At 34.4% G+C, this 17,117-nt stretch overlaps 1 protein-coding gene across 1 annotated transcript in view; it reads right to left on the bottom strand.

Moving 5' to 3' along the window:
• Window positions 1–17,117, bottom strand: part of XPR1 (xenotropic and polytropic retrovirus receptor 1) — a 228,306-nt gene that overhangs the window by 90,747 nt on the left and 120,442 nt on the right. The window contains exon 3 of the mRNA XM_055319354.1: window positions 625–726. Within this exon, the coding sequence (XP_055175329.1) occupies window positions 625–726 (102 nt within the window). The remainder of the gene's footprint in view (window positions 1–624; window positions 727–17,117) is intronic.

The following is a 17,117-nucleotide window of genomic DNA, read 5'->3' on the forward strand; positions in this document are numbered from 1 at the left end:
AATTGATGGAGAAGGAAGTAACCCTGGGAGGGGCCTTATCTACTGGAATAGATGAGGGAGTCAAGAAACTTGAGCTTTGTGAGATGAAAAGAGATATTAAAGGAATAGGGTGGTATATGAATATATATAACAGAATTTTAAAGGGTCAGATAGAAATAAATGGAAGTTCTAGTATTTTCTGCTCAACTTCAATAGCATCTTATAGAGGACACTATAGAGACAATGCTCTAGAGAGACAGAAATGAATATTCAATACAATGGAAAGGCAAAGTGATGTAATTACAAAGGAACTGTGGGATTCAGCTCTGAAATAATAAAATCAAACATCTGACTCTTTACAGCTTCAGACTGGACTTTAGTGAAGATCTATCAAAGTACTGGTTCATAATGAGGTCCCCAAATCTTTGCAAATGCAAAAGAATCTAGGCATTGACCATATTAGGCTTAAATACTGAGGTGCTAGATGTATTACTACCCCCAGCTAAAGAAAATATCTCTAAGTGCAGTACAGGAGAAAAACAAGCCCTAGTTTAAAAATGATGATCAAAAAGTTAAACATGGCAGTGTTGCTCTTTCCTTAGCAGCAGAAATTGTCTCCTGTATATTGTACCAAAAACTACTCACCTGAATAAAATGTGTTGATTTTGGCAAGTTCCTTTTCACAGGTTTGGAAGAATTTTTCTTCAAACTTGGCAAAATACCTCTTTACTGTGTCTTCATCTGTAACTGAAGGCAAGGAAAAATTTAAATATAATATCCAATGGCTAATAAAGAAAACTAAGGAAATAAAATCTAAAGGTACTACTTTCTTAGTCTTCAAAATGACAACAATGAACTGTGAACCATATTAAGAAAAGAGTACTGAAAGGCCTCTTAATAAGAACACAGTTATTTTTTAATTAAGACTCGCTAAGTCTCTATTATAATAAACTTATAGTGGTAAAAAAAAAGTGTTCTAAAACTTCAGGAGAGGAAGACACTACTGTGGATAAAGGTGATCAAGAAAGACTTAAAGTGTTGGGAGTTGAAATGAGTAGGATTTAGCAAGAGTAAATATTTTAGGGAATAAATAAACAGAAAATGAAGACATGAATATATAATATGTTACAGGAAAAAATGAGTTGATTGTTTCTACTATATTATATTGCTTTCTACTCATTTTCACTTAGCTGCACCAAATACAGGAAAAAAATTATAGACTGATGGTTATAAATTACATATTCTTTTTTTTTTTAAGATTTTATTTATTCACAAGAGTCACACACAGAGAGAGGCAGAGACACACATAGAGAGAGAAGCAGGCTCCATGCAGGGAGCCCGATGTGGGACTTGATCCTGGGTCTCCAGGATCACACCCTGGGCTGAAGGTGGCGCTAAACCGCTGAGCTACCAGGGCTACCCTAAATTACATATTCTAAGACTACAGTTGCTGGGTAGGAAGATAAGTGAGTTGACCAAATGGAATATTGTACAAATATGGTGATAAACAGCAAATGACACCTTCGGGATAAGTAGTATGGATTCTGGCAAGTGAGAGCAGATGTACATCTAGTTAGTTGCTGCCCTGTGGTGACAGGGGGTTAAAGTTGTCAGATCTTCCAATTTTCAGAAGTCATAAAATCTAGATATTTTAAAAACACAGTGTAGACTAATCAATATATGTCTCTGGAGGCTTGATCCACTTTGTGAGTTCTGTTACGTAGCTGTCAATTTACTGAATACCGTAAGTATCGATATCTGTAGCCTCAGGAACCCCCAAACCTAAATGGGTACGTTTCTTGTCCAAGTGAGATCTGCCTAGACTCCAGATAGTAATCATAATTTAAAACTATCCTATTTCTGGATCTCTGGGGCAATCTAAGCTTCAAATGTGTAGAAAAATATAGGTCCTTTTATGTTCCCCCGATCTTAGAGCAATCCCAAAAACTCTTAAACAAATCATCTGTCCAGGAGGAAGAGAAACAGTATTTCCCTGAGTAATATGCAGTACATACATATACATACTAATTCTTTGTACCAGAGATAGTTTAAGAAAAAACAAAAGCTTAAAATGAAGTTCTAAAAAGCATGTCAAATCTATTCACTTATTTTCAGTAACACAAATTAAAAAAAAAAAAAAACTACACTACACAAAACCTTGAAATATTTATATATCTACTTCTATACTTCTTATGTTTTAGAACTTAACAGATAACAAAGGATTGTATTGATTTTAAGTAAAGAAAGGGTGGCCACTTTAAGTTCTTCATGTAAGCTCCATAATTTAGGTATAATAAAGGCTATAGCTGCCCAAGGTCATGGAGAATTATTTTTTCAAAGCAAAAAGCAGGTCAAAGCTTTCTTTTAAGGTGACCTTGAGTTAGAGATGAACCATGGTAACAGATGCTGCTCTTGTAATAGCATTTAGCTATAGCTGATTTAAAATAAAAGTAGTATCTCATTCTACTTTATTACCCATTTTTAAAATTTTTACTTTATTGGGTTGTTAGAGGAAAAAAGAACCCAAAAGCAAAATAAAGGCTTAGCCGTATTTACTTTGTTTCCTTATAAAAAGAACAAAGTTGTTCACCAAAGCAATTTAAATATAGCTTCTTTTAAAAATAATTTTAAGATATTAATATTTACACACAGGTTGCATATTCAGCAACATCAACTATTTAAAAGATTACTGAGGGCAGCCCTGGTGGCGCAGCGGTTTAGCGCCGCCTGCAGCCCAGGGTGTGATCCTGGAGACCAGGGATTGAGTCCCACATCGGGTTCCCTGCATGGAGCCTGCTTCTCCCTCTGCCTGTGTCTCTGCCTCTCTCTCTCTCTCTCTCTCTCTCTCTCTCTCTCTCTCTCTCTCTCTCTGTGTGTCTCTATGAATAAATAAATAAAAATATGTATAAAAAAATAAAAATAAATAAAAGCGTGGGATTTACTTTAAAAAAAAAGGAATTACTGAGCCTAGAAACCAAAAAAATCAAAGTAAGCCTCTAATAAACTAAAACACATAAGTTTGATGTATTAAAGCATGAATATTCTACCTATTAATCAATCACATATGAATCCTTCATTTCCTAGATTAAAGATTGTTTTATCTAAAATATTAGTAGTCTCTTATGTAGATTTCTGGTTCACATATAACTTAATAGTCACAAATCAGAAGAGGGTAGAGTAAGGTTACAGCAATACTAAAAAGTATAGCAAAAGAAAAGAGGAAAGAACAATACATAAAAATAGATCTGCATATACAGGTACCCCCCTTTTTTGAAAGTTCAAGTTACACCACTTTGCTTTTACAAAAGACATGAGGTTTTTTGGGGTTTTTTTTTGTTTTGTTTTTTTGCTAACTAAAAAGAAATCTGTAGAGGATTTTTGCTTTTACCCTCTCCCCCAAAAAATAGTTTCCAGCATTTGTTTTGCAGCAAGCATCAAGCACCCTGGCAGTACGAGTGGCACCCGCAAGCTCCTTCCCTGGGAATTGCACTTAGCATCTCAACACCAAGTCGCCAGAGCTTTGGACTGTGTCTGTGAGCACATCTATGCTTTATCTCGATTTATTTTGTGCATTTGTTACCAAAGTATGTCCTAAGGTATCAGAAAAGCCTAAGATAGGATATTTTTTGGTTCTGGGAACAATAAATTAATGTTTCTACATAAATTAATGTTAACTGCGTCTTCATATCATTTTTTTAAGATTTTATTTATTTATTCATGAGAGAGACAGAGAGAGACAGAGACACAGGCAGAGGGAGAAGCAGTCTCCACACAGGAGCCCGATGTGTAACTCGATGCTGGGAGTCCAGGATCATGCCCCAGGCCAAAGGCAGGCACCAAACTGCTGAGCCACCCAGAGGTCCCCTTCATATCATTTTGGCTTACAAAAGGTTTCATAGGAACAGTCTACTTTGGGGAAAACATGTACACAGGGATTTAAGATTAAGAAAAAGGGTGCTTCAAATCAGTGAGAAAAGAATGGACCATATAAAAAATAGGGTTGAGCTATTCATTTAAATAAACTCCAAATGGAGTTAAAGAAACAATGTCATAAAACACAAGAAAAATAAATAACTCCAATGAGGAAAGTTTTCCTAAACATTACACAAAATAGGCCATAAAGGGAAGGACCAACATCTCCCAAAATGAAAAATCTCCACTCCACAAAATACCATAAGCAAACTTAAAAGACAAGCAATAGACAGGGAAAACATAACTGCAACATTTAAATTAAGGATTTACATGCAAAACAGACTTCAAAATGTCTTACAAATCAATATATTTAAAAGATATTTCATAAGAAAAATGAAATTTTTAGATAACTTAAAGCAATTCATAGAAAAATACAAATGGCTAATGAACAAAGAAAAATGCTCAATATCCCGGGTATCAGTTATATGTGACTTTAAAATAATGAAATATAATTTTTAAACCATCAGACTGAAATAAACTTTAAAATATTATTTCAGCAATGGTAAAGAAGGTAAATGAACTCTCACTCCCTATTGGTGGGAATGTAAATGTGTAAAGCCATTTAGGAAGGCAATCAGAGAGTAGCCATCAAAACATTCAACGTGTTTAATCCCACATGTAAGAAATATATTCTAAAGGAATATCTCGGCACAAAAAGATGTGTATGCAAGGATGTTCATGAAACACTGTTTTTAATAGCGATAAAGAAAACAAAGTAACATCCAACAAAAGGGGAACAGTTAATCAAATTATAGTAACATCATATAACACACTGCAGCCATTTAAAAAAAAAACACATATATCCCAGTATGTATGAAAATCCCAAGACACACTACTGATGAAAAATTTAAATAAAAGCATATATACAGCATGACCTCATTTATGAAAAGATATGTGCATAAAACAATATTCATATGTACATTCAGAGAGAAGATTGGAAGGATGCATGCCAAACTGTTAGTTGTGGTTATCTCATTTGAAAGAGTAGGTATGAGAGGGAGTCTCTCATTTTGCTATCTATATTTACTGTATTGCTTGAATCCATTGCGATGAAATGTATGCACAAATGATAAACAAATTGCATTGTGCAAAGAGTATTATTAACTGGAAGAAGAAAAGAAACATGTTACATCCAAATCTTTAAATTATACATAGTAAAACCTAACCAGCATAGCTAGTTGAAAAGACTTAACTAAGAATTTATTATTATTATTATATTATTATTATTTTTTAAAGATTTTATTTATTTATTCATGAGAGAGAAAGAAGAGGCAGAGACACAGGCAGAGGGAGAAGCAGACTCACTCTGTTATGAGAAGTTGGGAGAATGCTGATTTTACAAAACATCAATCTCTATAATATATATATAGGAATGCTTCCTATAACTATAACCTGTATAAGGACTGCTTCCTATAACTATAACCTATCTGCTGGATAATGTTAGAAATCAATAACTCTAAATCGGAGAAACAGAATTTTAGTGTTCAGAAATCAACTAGCCAATTTTCCTTGTTTTAGAGGTAAGAAAATACAGGTGAAGAGAACCTAGATAAAAAAGAGGGTTTTTTCCCCTCTCCAGTAACAATTTAAGATTTATAGAAACTCACTATATTTTATTATAAAATAATGAATATAAAAGTGTCTACTATGTGTTACTTAACTGTGCAGCCACCACCTCCCAAAATTTGTATGTTGAATCCCTAATCCCCAATGTGACAGGGCCTTTGAGGAGGTAATTAAGATTAAATGGGGTCATAAGGATTGGGCCTTATTCCAATAGGACTGGTGTCCTTATAAAAAGAGGAAAAGACATCAGAGATAGCCTCAGTGGACACTGAGAAAAGGCATGTGAAAAACATCCAGAAGACCCTCTGCAAAGAAGGAAGAGAGGCCTTATGGAAAGCAGGCACCTGACCTTGCATTTCAGTCCTGAGGATTTGTGAGAACAAAAGGTTCTATTGATTAAGCCACACATCTATGGTATTCTGCAATGGAAGCCCATGTACACTAATACAATGAATTTAACATGTTCTGAATTCAATAATTAGTCTCAAAAGACTAAGTCTACTTTTTAAAAAGGTAGCAAACATATAACAAGATATATCAACAATTACAAGATTAGCATCAACAGGGAAAAAAAAAAAAAAGCAGACAAAGGGGAGAAAAGTCCAGAATTAGTGAAGAATGACTCAGAGAACCTTGCTATAGAGAATCTTTCACTGTGAGCTAAATAAATATTAATTCAGTCAGTTATACTAAAGAGAGAGAGAGAATATGATGGGGAGATTTCTTTGTCACTTCTATTATGATCAAAATTTCATCTCAAATTTATAGATGACAGAAAATTTCTTTCTCATCCACCCCGCAAATTAGTAAGTTAATAGAAAATGACTCTAAAAGTACTATTCAAGGTAAAACATTCCTATTGCATAGCAACCACCACCAAGTGCTTTTTATAGCAATTGTCAGGAATATTTTAATTTTAATTTTTAAAAAAGATTTATTTATTTATTTATTTATTTATTTATTTATTTATTTATTTATTTGAGAGAGAAGAGAGAGCATGCAACCTCATGCAACAGAAGGGGAAGAGGGAGAGAAACTCAAGCAGACTCTCTGCTGAGTGAGGAGCCTGATGTGGGGCTCAATCTCACCACCCTGAGATCATGACCTGGTATGACCAAGAGGTGGACACTCAACCAATTGAGCCACCCAACTGCCCCAGGAATATTTTTATTTTTATACCAAAAGTGTCATCTTACTTTCACATGCATTCTCTCAAAAACCAATTTCTTAAAACCATTATTAATTTTTTCACATAACTCATATGTTCCACTCAACTTTTTATTACAATTTTCAATGTTCTTTATTTCTAGATCTTTAAGATATTGAAGAACAGGGATTTTTAAAATCTTTTTAGATCCTATGCCTAAAATAATGTCTGGGAGACAGTATGTGCTTCCTACTTTTTTTTTTTAATGGCACGTGTTAAAACAATGTTAATCATTTTTTAATCATTATGATGTATTAATAAAGTTTTAAAAAATGAAATTTCAACAACTGGATATTCATGCACAAAGGATTTAATTGTACCCAACCTCATACCATCCATGATTCTAAATAGATCAAAGACCTAAATGCAAAAGTTAAAACTATAAAACTCTCAAAAGAGGCATAAATCTTCCAGACTGTAGCTGAGGCAATGGTTTCTTAGATATGACACAAAAAAGCAGAAGAAATGAAAGAAAAAGTTGATATATTGGACTTCATCAAAATTAAAAAATTTGTTTTTTATGAAAAATTTGTTACTATGAAGAAAGTAAAAGAACTACCATAGAATGGGAGAAAACCATTTACAAACCATATATCAGATAAGGTTTAGTATCCAGAATATATAAAGAACCCTTAGGATTCAACAATAAAAAGACAAATCATCCAATTAAAAAATGGGCAAAGGATCACCAATCATTAGGGAAATGCAAGTCAAAACCACAATTCTACTTCATATCCACTAGGATGGTTATGACTTAAAAAGAGACAGACAGACAATAACAAATGTTGACATAATGAGAAGAAACTGGGACCTCATACAATGCTGGTAAGAATGTAAAAATAGAGCAAGCATGTTGGAAAACAGTTTGGTAGTTCTTCAAAAAATTAAATATAGAGTAACCATACAATCTAGCAATTCCACTTCTAGGTATATACCCAAGAGAAGTAGAAACATGTTTACACAAAAACTTATAGACAAATGTCTATAGCAGCATTATTTTTAACAATTGAAAAGTGAAAACAATCTAAGTGTCTATCAACTAATGAATGGATAAACAAAATATGGCTTATCAATATAATGGAATATTATTCAGCCAAAAGAATGGATGAAGTACTATTACATGCCATAGCATGGATAAATGTTGAAAACATTATGTAAAGGGAAAGAAGCCAGGCACTAAAAACCACATATTCCATTTATATGAATTGTCCAGAACAAATTCACAGAGGCAAAAAGTAGATTAGTAGTTGGCAGGGTCAGAGAGGGGGGAATGGGGAGTGATGAAAATGTTCTGGAATTAGGTAGTGGGGACAGTTATAGAAATTTGTGAATGTATAAGAAGCCACTAAAGCATATACCTTCAAATGGTAAATTTTATAGTATCTGAATTATATCTCAATAAAATATATTTTAGCTCCAAGTTTAATCCTATAACAGAAACATAATGATAAACTAAAACATATTCATTTATTTATTCAACAAATAATTATTGTGCCTATTAGATGTTAGGCTCTGTGCTAAATGATGGGGATAGATGATAGATAGATAGATAGATAGATAGATAGATAGATATAGATAGATAGATAGACAGACAAGATAGATGTGGCTCCTGTCCCCTACAGAGTTTGCATTCCAGTGATTGAGACAGAAACTCACACAAATAAACAAAAGAATTACAAACTGAAAAATGTTGGTAAGACAACAGGGTATGAGACAGAAGGTAGGTACTAGTATGGACAGCTATCCTTTTGGCATGGTAAGAGATGATCAGAAAAGACTTCATAGGAGATGGAGTTTAATCAGAAACCTGAACCTAAAGGATGACAAACAACAGGGGCAAAATGATTCCTAAGAGTGGGAATAACATATTAGGAAAGGAATTGGGTGCTTGAGGACCTGAAAGGCAAGTTACAATGGAAGTTAATGGAAGGTAGTGATAGGAGGTAAGATTAGGGCGGTAGGCAAAGACCATGTTAAAGAGTCTAAATTTTATTCTAAGTGCAATGAAAAATACTAAAGGGTTTTAAGCAGGAACCTAAAAGTAGAATTTTTTACTTTCACTATGCGATCATTTAAAATAGCATTTTCCAGGACATCAGGTATGTAAATGAAGAGAAGAATGAGAAGGAGAAATCCAAGGAATTCAAATAAGTTTGGGAAATAGTGTAAACAGAGGTCAGCTGATCTCTTTAAGGTAGCAGTTCTCAGGGCACCTAGGTGGCTCAGTTGGTTAAGTTCTGACTTCAGCTCAGGTCATGATCTCAGGGTCCTGGGATCCAGCGTTTGGCAGGCCTCCTTGCTCAGCTGGGTGTCTGCTTGTCTACCCTTCTCTGCCTTGCTTATGCAGGTGCTCTGTCTCTGTCTCTGTCTCTCTAATAAATAATCTTAAACAACAACAACAACAACTAGAGTTCTCAATTGGGGATGGATTTTGCCTCTCAGGAATTATTTGACAATGTCTGGAGAAATTTTTGGTTGTCATAACAGAAAGCGTGTTACTGGCATTGAATGGATAGAGGACAAGGATGTTGCTATACATCCTACAAGGTCAGGGACATCATCCTGTCTCACCCCTCCCTCTCAATAAAGTATTACCTAATAGTCCAAAATGTCAACAGTACCAACGCTGAAAAATTGCTTAAAGGCAAAAGAAGCTTTACTATGCTAATATACATTGTTATTATTCTATGAGAAGGAGATATACTATATTATGCTTCCCAAAGTTATTTATAAAAATACAATCTTCCGGGGATCCCTGGGTGGCGCAGCGGTTTGGCGCCTGCCTTTGGCCCAGGGCGTGTTCCTGGAGACCCGGGATCGAGTTCTGCGTCGGGCTCCCGGTGCATGGAGCCTGCTTCTCCCTCTGCCTGTGTCTCTGCCTCTCTCTTTCTGTGTGTGTGACTATCATAAATAAATAAAAATTAAAAAAATCTTTAAAAAAAATACAATCTTCCTTTGGGGTAGAGGGTGAATGGCAGGGAAAAGATGGAAAAGGTGGAGAATATCTAGTAAAATTTCCAAGAACATTATTCTGTGGAACATTGTTTGAAAGGCACTAATTTTAATATTACCACCATCTCTTTTGCATTTTTATATTCCATATCCAATTGTTTCTATGACTTCTTAGCTTCTCAAAAACTACTCATAAATGAAAGAGCTGATGAATAAAAATTAACATGTGACCGACTTCCATCAAAAATAAGGAAGAATATTTAGCACTACTGATTTTACGTTTTTAAGAAAAAAGGTGTTTTTTTAAAGTGTGACTTACAAATTAGGAATAAATAACTTGAAATTCTATTTTTTCTCAAATGCTACTTCATCAACAGATGGGTGAATTATATAAAGCATATGGCTAAGATTTCAAAAATAAAAATGTTACTCTAAAATCATTGGTGTAGTAGAAATAGAACTAACTGGGAGTCATTCATTCAACAAGTATTAAGTCCCTTCTATGTACCAGGCAATGGGGCAGACACTAGAGATACAATGATAAGTGAAATACATGTAAACTTGACCCTCAGAGATTACACTCTACCCAAGGAAACAGACTTTAATTAAATCATCACACAAATACATAAAATGTAATATGGATTTTGAAAAAAATATAAAGATGAGAAAAAATAGCAGTGGGATCTATCTAGTCTGCAAGGACTTGGGGGGAACGGAGATGTGGGATTTTAAGTGTTATCTAAGATGAAATCTGAAGTTTAGGCATTTAGACAGAGCATAAGTGCTCTAAGCATATATATGCAAGAATAGCATATAGATGCTGTAGAAATGGGCATGTGTATTTGAGAAACTGAAGAGGTCTGTGTGACTGGAATCCAGGGAGGAAAGGGGACAAAGGTGGCAGGTAAAGGCAAGCAGGGGTCTGATCACTGACAGCTTTGCAGAATAAAGGACTAATCTTTTTCCTATGACCAAGGTTACATTTTTGAAGGATTTTAAGCAGAAGAATAATTGTGATCAAATATATATGCTTTTGTAAATGAAGAGATGTGGGGAGACTACTCAGATGTAGTACAGTAGATATCAAATGAGAGATCATGACAGCCATACCTAGGGTGAGGGATAGAGAGAGAGATAAGTGGAGAAAACTCAAGAGACAGTCTGGAGGTAAAATCAACAGGTTTTAGTGACAGATTGGATACGGTTCTATTGTCAATTACCTGTATTCGCTTGAGTAAGGGACCCTCCAACTCCCCCCGCAGCTCCAAATTTCCTATTCCATAATTAAAGGTGCTAATTTCTGCAAAATCCAACTAGGCTAAAGTGGTCTTAAACAAAATTTTCTGACCTATCTTGAGGTTTCATATCAAGTTTAACTAAATGTGCTTTTAAACTCGTGGCAGAACAACAAAAAATTCTTTTAATTCACATAGTGACATATAACTGAGATGAAATTAATCTCACTGGCACTAGCTCTGATAACAATCAAAACTGTTTATCATTCCAATGATTATTTTACCTAATGTCTGCTAGGCAAAAAACACCATAAATGAAATAGCGATAAATAATTCTAACATGAGCATAACTCAGTAGTAAAGCAAATATAAATCAGTGTTTTCAAATGTTTTTTACCCTTGTAACCTCCAAAAGAATTTTGGAAAACTCTCCTACATATATTTTTTTAGGACAAAAGATTTTGTTCACACTTAAATAGTTTAAATGTAATCTCTGGCTCATTGTAATTATTTGTATTTTAAAATAAAATGACATTGTTTTAAACGTGGGTAATAGAATGCAAATGCCATAGCAATATGGTAACTACCATCATTCATTATTGAACATAAACACAAGCTCTTCTCTAACAGTTGGAAATTTTATTATCATTTTGGTGTTTTTTTCCATTTTGTTTTCTTGAATTTGTATTTCCACTCTACTTATATTACAGAATTTATGCTAATATATCTTTAGAGTTGAATGTCATTTATTGATGATCCTATCACACTTCCTAGCCATTAAATGTATATAAATTAAAATTTAAATACTAACACTTTCCTAACCATAAAACTCTAAATATTAAAATTTCTTCTGGATTGGGCTATCATTTCAATTACTGAAGTACAGTACATCAACACAACATAAATATGTAATAAACTTTAATATTAAACATAAAAAGTAAAATCCTATTAGGACTTTGAAAATTAATTTAATTTTAAAATTTAACTAGATAGAACTTTTTCTCCCAGTTAGTTCATGTGCCCATTGATGAATGTTACATTATTGTTGGAATGGTGAATATCACATCTGGTACAATATGACAAATATTGTAGAATCAGACAATTAAGAAGTACTGATATCACTATTTCTCATCTTAAGATGTTAAGTGCTGAGAAATCCCTTCACATAAGTAAACCAATCAGAATGAAAGTCTGTTGTAGTAATGTCAATTCTCTGAACTCCTTCCAAGTGTCTTCCAAAAATGCTCAGAAATCTGTTGTAAGAAATTAGTTTTAACATATATAAGCTGTCAATTAAGTCTTCCTTCAATTCACTGAAAATAAACAATGAACGCAATTTGATTTCAAAAGAACTGGTTACCCTGTTAAACTTAGTTTCTCAGCATCTATACCAACAACTTGAGTATTTCAGACTATTTCTTTGTGGGGGGGTGGGGGGTTCCAGAAGTAAAGCATTGTAACAAAAATCAGACTTAGCAAAAGATAAAGCTTTCATTTGTAAAATCAGGGAAAGGGTATTTGAAAAGGAACTACCTGACTGCTGGCAATTACTAAGACAAATCAATTTCAGGATTTATTATATATATATATTTTATGATAGTCACACAGAGAGAGAGAGAGGCAGAGACACAGGCAGAGGGAGAAGCAGGCTCCATGCACTGGGAGCCCAACGTGGGATTCGATCTCAGGTCTCCAGGATCATGCCCTGGGCCAAAGGCAGGCGCCAAACTGCTGCGCCACCCAGGGATCCTAATTTCAGGATTTAATATAAATGGAAGATCTGGAAATGGATTCCCTTGAAGGAAATTGTTAAAGGACAATAAAGAAAGAACTTTTTTGAGGCACTGTTCTTCATTGAATCAACATGACAAAATACAAATTTGTATACACATGGTATTTTCAATAGAATGATCTTCTTTACTGAAGGATTTCCATTTGCTAATTCTGACAGCCTAATTAATTACTTCATATAATTGGAAAGTGAATGCCATTACACAAAGCCACTTAATTCAATTTATCTAGTTAAATCCACCGTTAGCTGAATTATTACTAATCAGAGTTCTTTACTTCTGCAAAGCAACAGGTCATATATATTATTAAGACTTGAGTTATTATAAACAAAGCAAATAGAAAATATCTAACTAGACAAGATTAATAATAGTATTAGTTTAGCTGAATCTTCAAGGTTTTTTAAAAATTTTTATTTTTTTGTACCACTCTGGTTAGTTGTTCCAGGAATAAAGCTTTCAAAGAACTACAGTTATGTAACTATCTCATTTCTCTCTGGAGTGCCAGGCCCCTATCTAAAAATAGAATGCATTTATGATGACTAGAACATCAATGGTTCAATTAGACATAAAAAGTGAAACACAGGTTTCTAACAAAAAAGTACTGAAAAATTAAGGTATGTTTTACTTTTTGTTAATTCCCTAAGATCTTTAAACCACATCTTTGTTGAAACATTTCCCCAATGTTCCCAAATTTTATTCTGATTTCATAGCAATATACCCACTAAAACATTTAAATTCTTAGCTCAAATTCCCTCAAAGCCAGGATCTTCTACGCTTTCCTCCTCCTCCTCCATATTCTGGGACTATTCAGTATTCTTCAAATTAGGGCAGAAAAGCAACAACCTATGAAGAGACTCTTCCAAAGATTAACAGAAAATTATCAAAACACATCCCAGAATCACACTGAGAAAGATGAGAGCAAAGGAAAAGTATATAAAACAATGAAATTAAGGAAATAACAACTGGCTACTAAAATGCTTAGTGATTTTATATATTTAAATAGAAGATTTGGACAGGTGGTAAAGTTCTATTTTCTTGAGGAAAAAAAGAACACATTCACTTCAATTACAAAAAAACTTAGCTAATTTCTCATCTCAAAATCACCTTTTGGGTTAATTACATATAAACAAATTTATCATCTAAGCAACTGAAGCATACTTTCCAGCTGCATCTCTCTTAAAACAAAATACGGATTGGTGGTTTAGTTCAAGATGGTAACATAGGAGGCTCCTGAATTCACCTCCTCCCAGGGGCACACTGAATCTACAGCTACTTACAGAGTAATTCCCTCTGCAAAAAAAAAATCCAGAAACTAGCTCAGTGACTCTTACATATCAGGCAAATGAGAAAATGCTCACACTATTCTTCCTGAAATGATCAGGAAAGACTGGGACATACTCTTGCCAAAAACCTCATTCCCCTAGCAAAGTGCCAGACAATCCGAAGGGAATTCCCAACTCCCAGCTAATCCTAGAGTAGAGCGGTGGTTGATTCCCACATCTAAGGGAGAAATAGGAAGAAACACAGTAACAGGAGACTTGAGTAACCCAGTTTCAACAATATACAGATAATCCAGACAGAATATCAGTAAGCAAACATTGTACTTAAACGACAAGTTAGACCAGATGAACCTAAAAGGCATTTACAGAACATTACATCTAACAATAGCAGAATATACATTCTTCTCAAACACACATGGAACATTCTCCAGGACATGTCATGTGTTAAATCAGTAAATAAGTCTGAATAAATTTAAGAAGGCTGAAATCATAACAAGCATCTTTTCCACCCGCAATGGAATGAAACTACAAATTCTTTTTTTTTTTTTTGAAACTACATATTCTAGGTCTCAATCTGTACAGCTATCCTGAACTGTATTCACTTTCCTGAGTCAGCTGTACTTTTCTTACCTTTTAATCTTAACACATGCTGGTCTTTTGCCTGAACACTTTCTTCCTCAGGATGCCAAAACCATCTCTTCCCCTAACCCCAACATTCCTATTCAGATTATCTCCCTTGTTTCCCGGACACTTCACTTCTTAAATAATCTTTCTCAGAAACATTATTAACCATAACAACCCTGAGCAGACTTAACACATTATATTGACTCTAAGTAGTCTATAACTCTTGGGACAAGGAGTATCAGGTAAATTTCAGGCAGAGAACAGAACGAGTACTAGGGAACTGTGCCTTGGGGACCTAAAAACAAAGAAGAGTTACGATGAACTTTATATATTGGAGTGGAATCAGAAGTATCAAAATAAATTCCCAGTTGTTAAATATATATAAATAAATAGACATAGAAATAGTTATGTGTATATGCAAGGGTTAACACATACACCCCTGACTCTATCCACTGTCAGAATGTAGGAGAAATAATACTTTAACAATGAACATATCTAGTTCTTAGATACTGATTTCTAAATAGTATTATCTAATAAAAGGAGTCAGGTCCCTTAGGAAAAGAGGTTGATTCCAGTGCTGGTGCAGGGAAAATACAAGATGAACTTGGAATGTCTTATGATACCAGAAAATAAATTCTCACAAAAGGATGGGGGCATGTCAAAATGACACAAGAGCAAGGATGAAGAAGCTTTGAAAGTTTAAAGCAATAAAACAAATGATATTACTATATTATGATCTATAGAATAAAAAAAACTATCCACAGGTCCATATTGATATAAATATAACTGAATAAGTAAATAAATGTGGGGAAAAGGATAGCTCTCCCCTACAAAAGAATTCTAATTAATAAAAGTAGAAGGAATGAGAAGAATGCAAAATCACCATTAAGCAAACCACCACAGTATTAAACTGATGCAGGTAAGATAAACCTATGGATGCTTAAATCAGTGGGCAAGTTTGAGGAGCACTAAGATATTTATCAATACAATAAGGAAAGTAGTAACTTCACAGTGCAGAATCTAGGCAGACACCCTTTAAGCAAGTAATCAAAGTAAACATCACCCAGAAAATAAGACATATCAACATCATATACTCCCTTAAATAATGCACTGTGAAGGGTATATCATTTCTGCAGTATTCTTGACAAAAACGCATAACCTGAATCTACTAATGAAAAAAATCAGACAAAAATAAACTTGTAGATATTATACAAAATAATTCATAAAAGTCTAGTATTCATCAAAGTATCAAAGTCATAAATAAGGAACTGTCACAGATGTAGAAGAAGAAACAGACAACTCAATGGACTAGGGGATCCTTATACTGGATTCTTGGAAAGAAAAACACATGAGGAGAAAATCTGATAAAATTCTAATTAGGTCTATCATTTAGTGAATAGTACTGTACCAACATGTTATTAAGTTCCTGGTTTTGATAACTGTACCATGGTTAAGGAAGCTGTCTACATTGAGGAAAACTGGATGCAGAGGATACATAAATTGTATTATTCTTGCAACATTTTAAGATTTGAGAGAGAGGAAGAGAAAGGGAGAGGGAGAGAGAGAGAAAGAGCACGCGAGCACAGGAGCAGCAAACAGGGTGGGGGAGGGACAGAGGGAAAGGGACAACTGACTCCCCACTGAGCACGGACGCCTTCCCAGAACATGGGACTTGATCCCAGGACCCTTAGATCATATAACTGAATGAGTCACCCAGGCACCCCTATTCTTGCATCTTTTAAGTTTAAAATTATTTCAAAATATAAAAGATTAAATTGTCTAGGGTTTGAAGGCAAAACAAATTAAAAAATAAAAAATTTAAACATAGATAAGAGAATGACTTAATTATAATATTCCCCATACTACTTAAATAATAGAGTCTAATAAAAAATCTTAAATATCAATGTTACATATTCAACAGCAAATATTTTTAAAATGCCAACTATTTGCCAGGGACTGTGCTATTGACGAGGAATGCAGTGATCAAAAATCTAACAGTCACTGCCTTTTTTTTACAGATTTATTTATTTATTTATTTATTTGAGACACACACACACACACACACACACACACACACACACAGGAGGAGGGAGAAGCAGGCTCTATGCCGGGAGCCCGACGCGGGACTCGATCCTGGGACTCCAGGATCGCGCCTTGGGCCGAAGGCAGGCGCCAAACCACTGAGCCACCCGGGGATCCCCAGTCACTGCCTTTTGAGAGAAAACAGATCATTAAAAAAGTAATTGTAAGAGCAATGTATATAATAAAAAAGAAAGCACAGGATGCTGGGGGAGCATAACAACAGGAACTAAGCCAGTGTAACATGATCACGCAAATCTCCCTGACGAAATGACACTTAAATTGAGATATCAAGAAAGAACTGAGGGATATGGGGCAAGAAAAAGTATGTGAGTGTTGAGACTGCTGGCTTACTTGATAAAAATATCTAGTACTGCAGGACCATACCAAGTGAAAGTAATCTAAAATAAAGCTAAAGAGAGGTATGGGGCAG

The sequence above is a fragment of the Nyctereutes procyonoides genome, unplaced genomic scaffold (assembly GCF_905146905.1).
Source record: "Nyctereutes procyonoides isolate TBG_1078 unplaced genomic scaffold, NYPRO_anot_genome, whole genome shotgun sequence".
In the NCBI taxonomy this organism is placed as follows: Eukaryota; Metazoa; Chordata; class Mammalia; order Carnivora; family Canidae; genus Nyctereutes; species Nyctereutes procyonoides.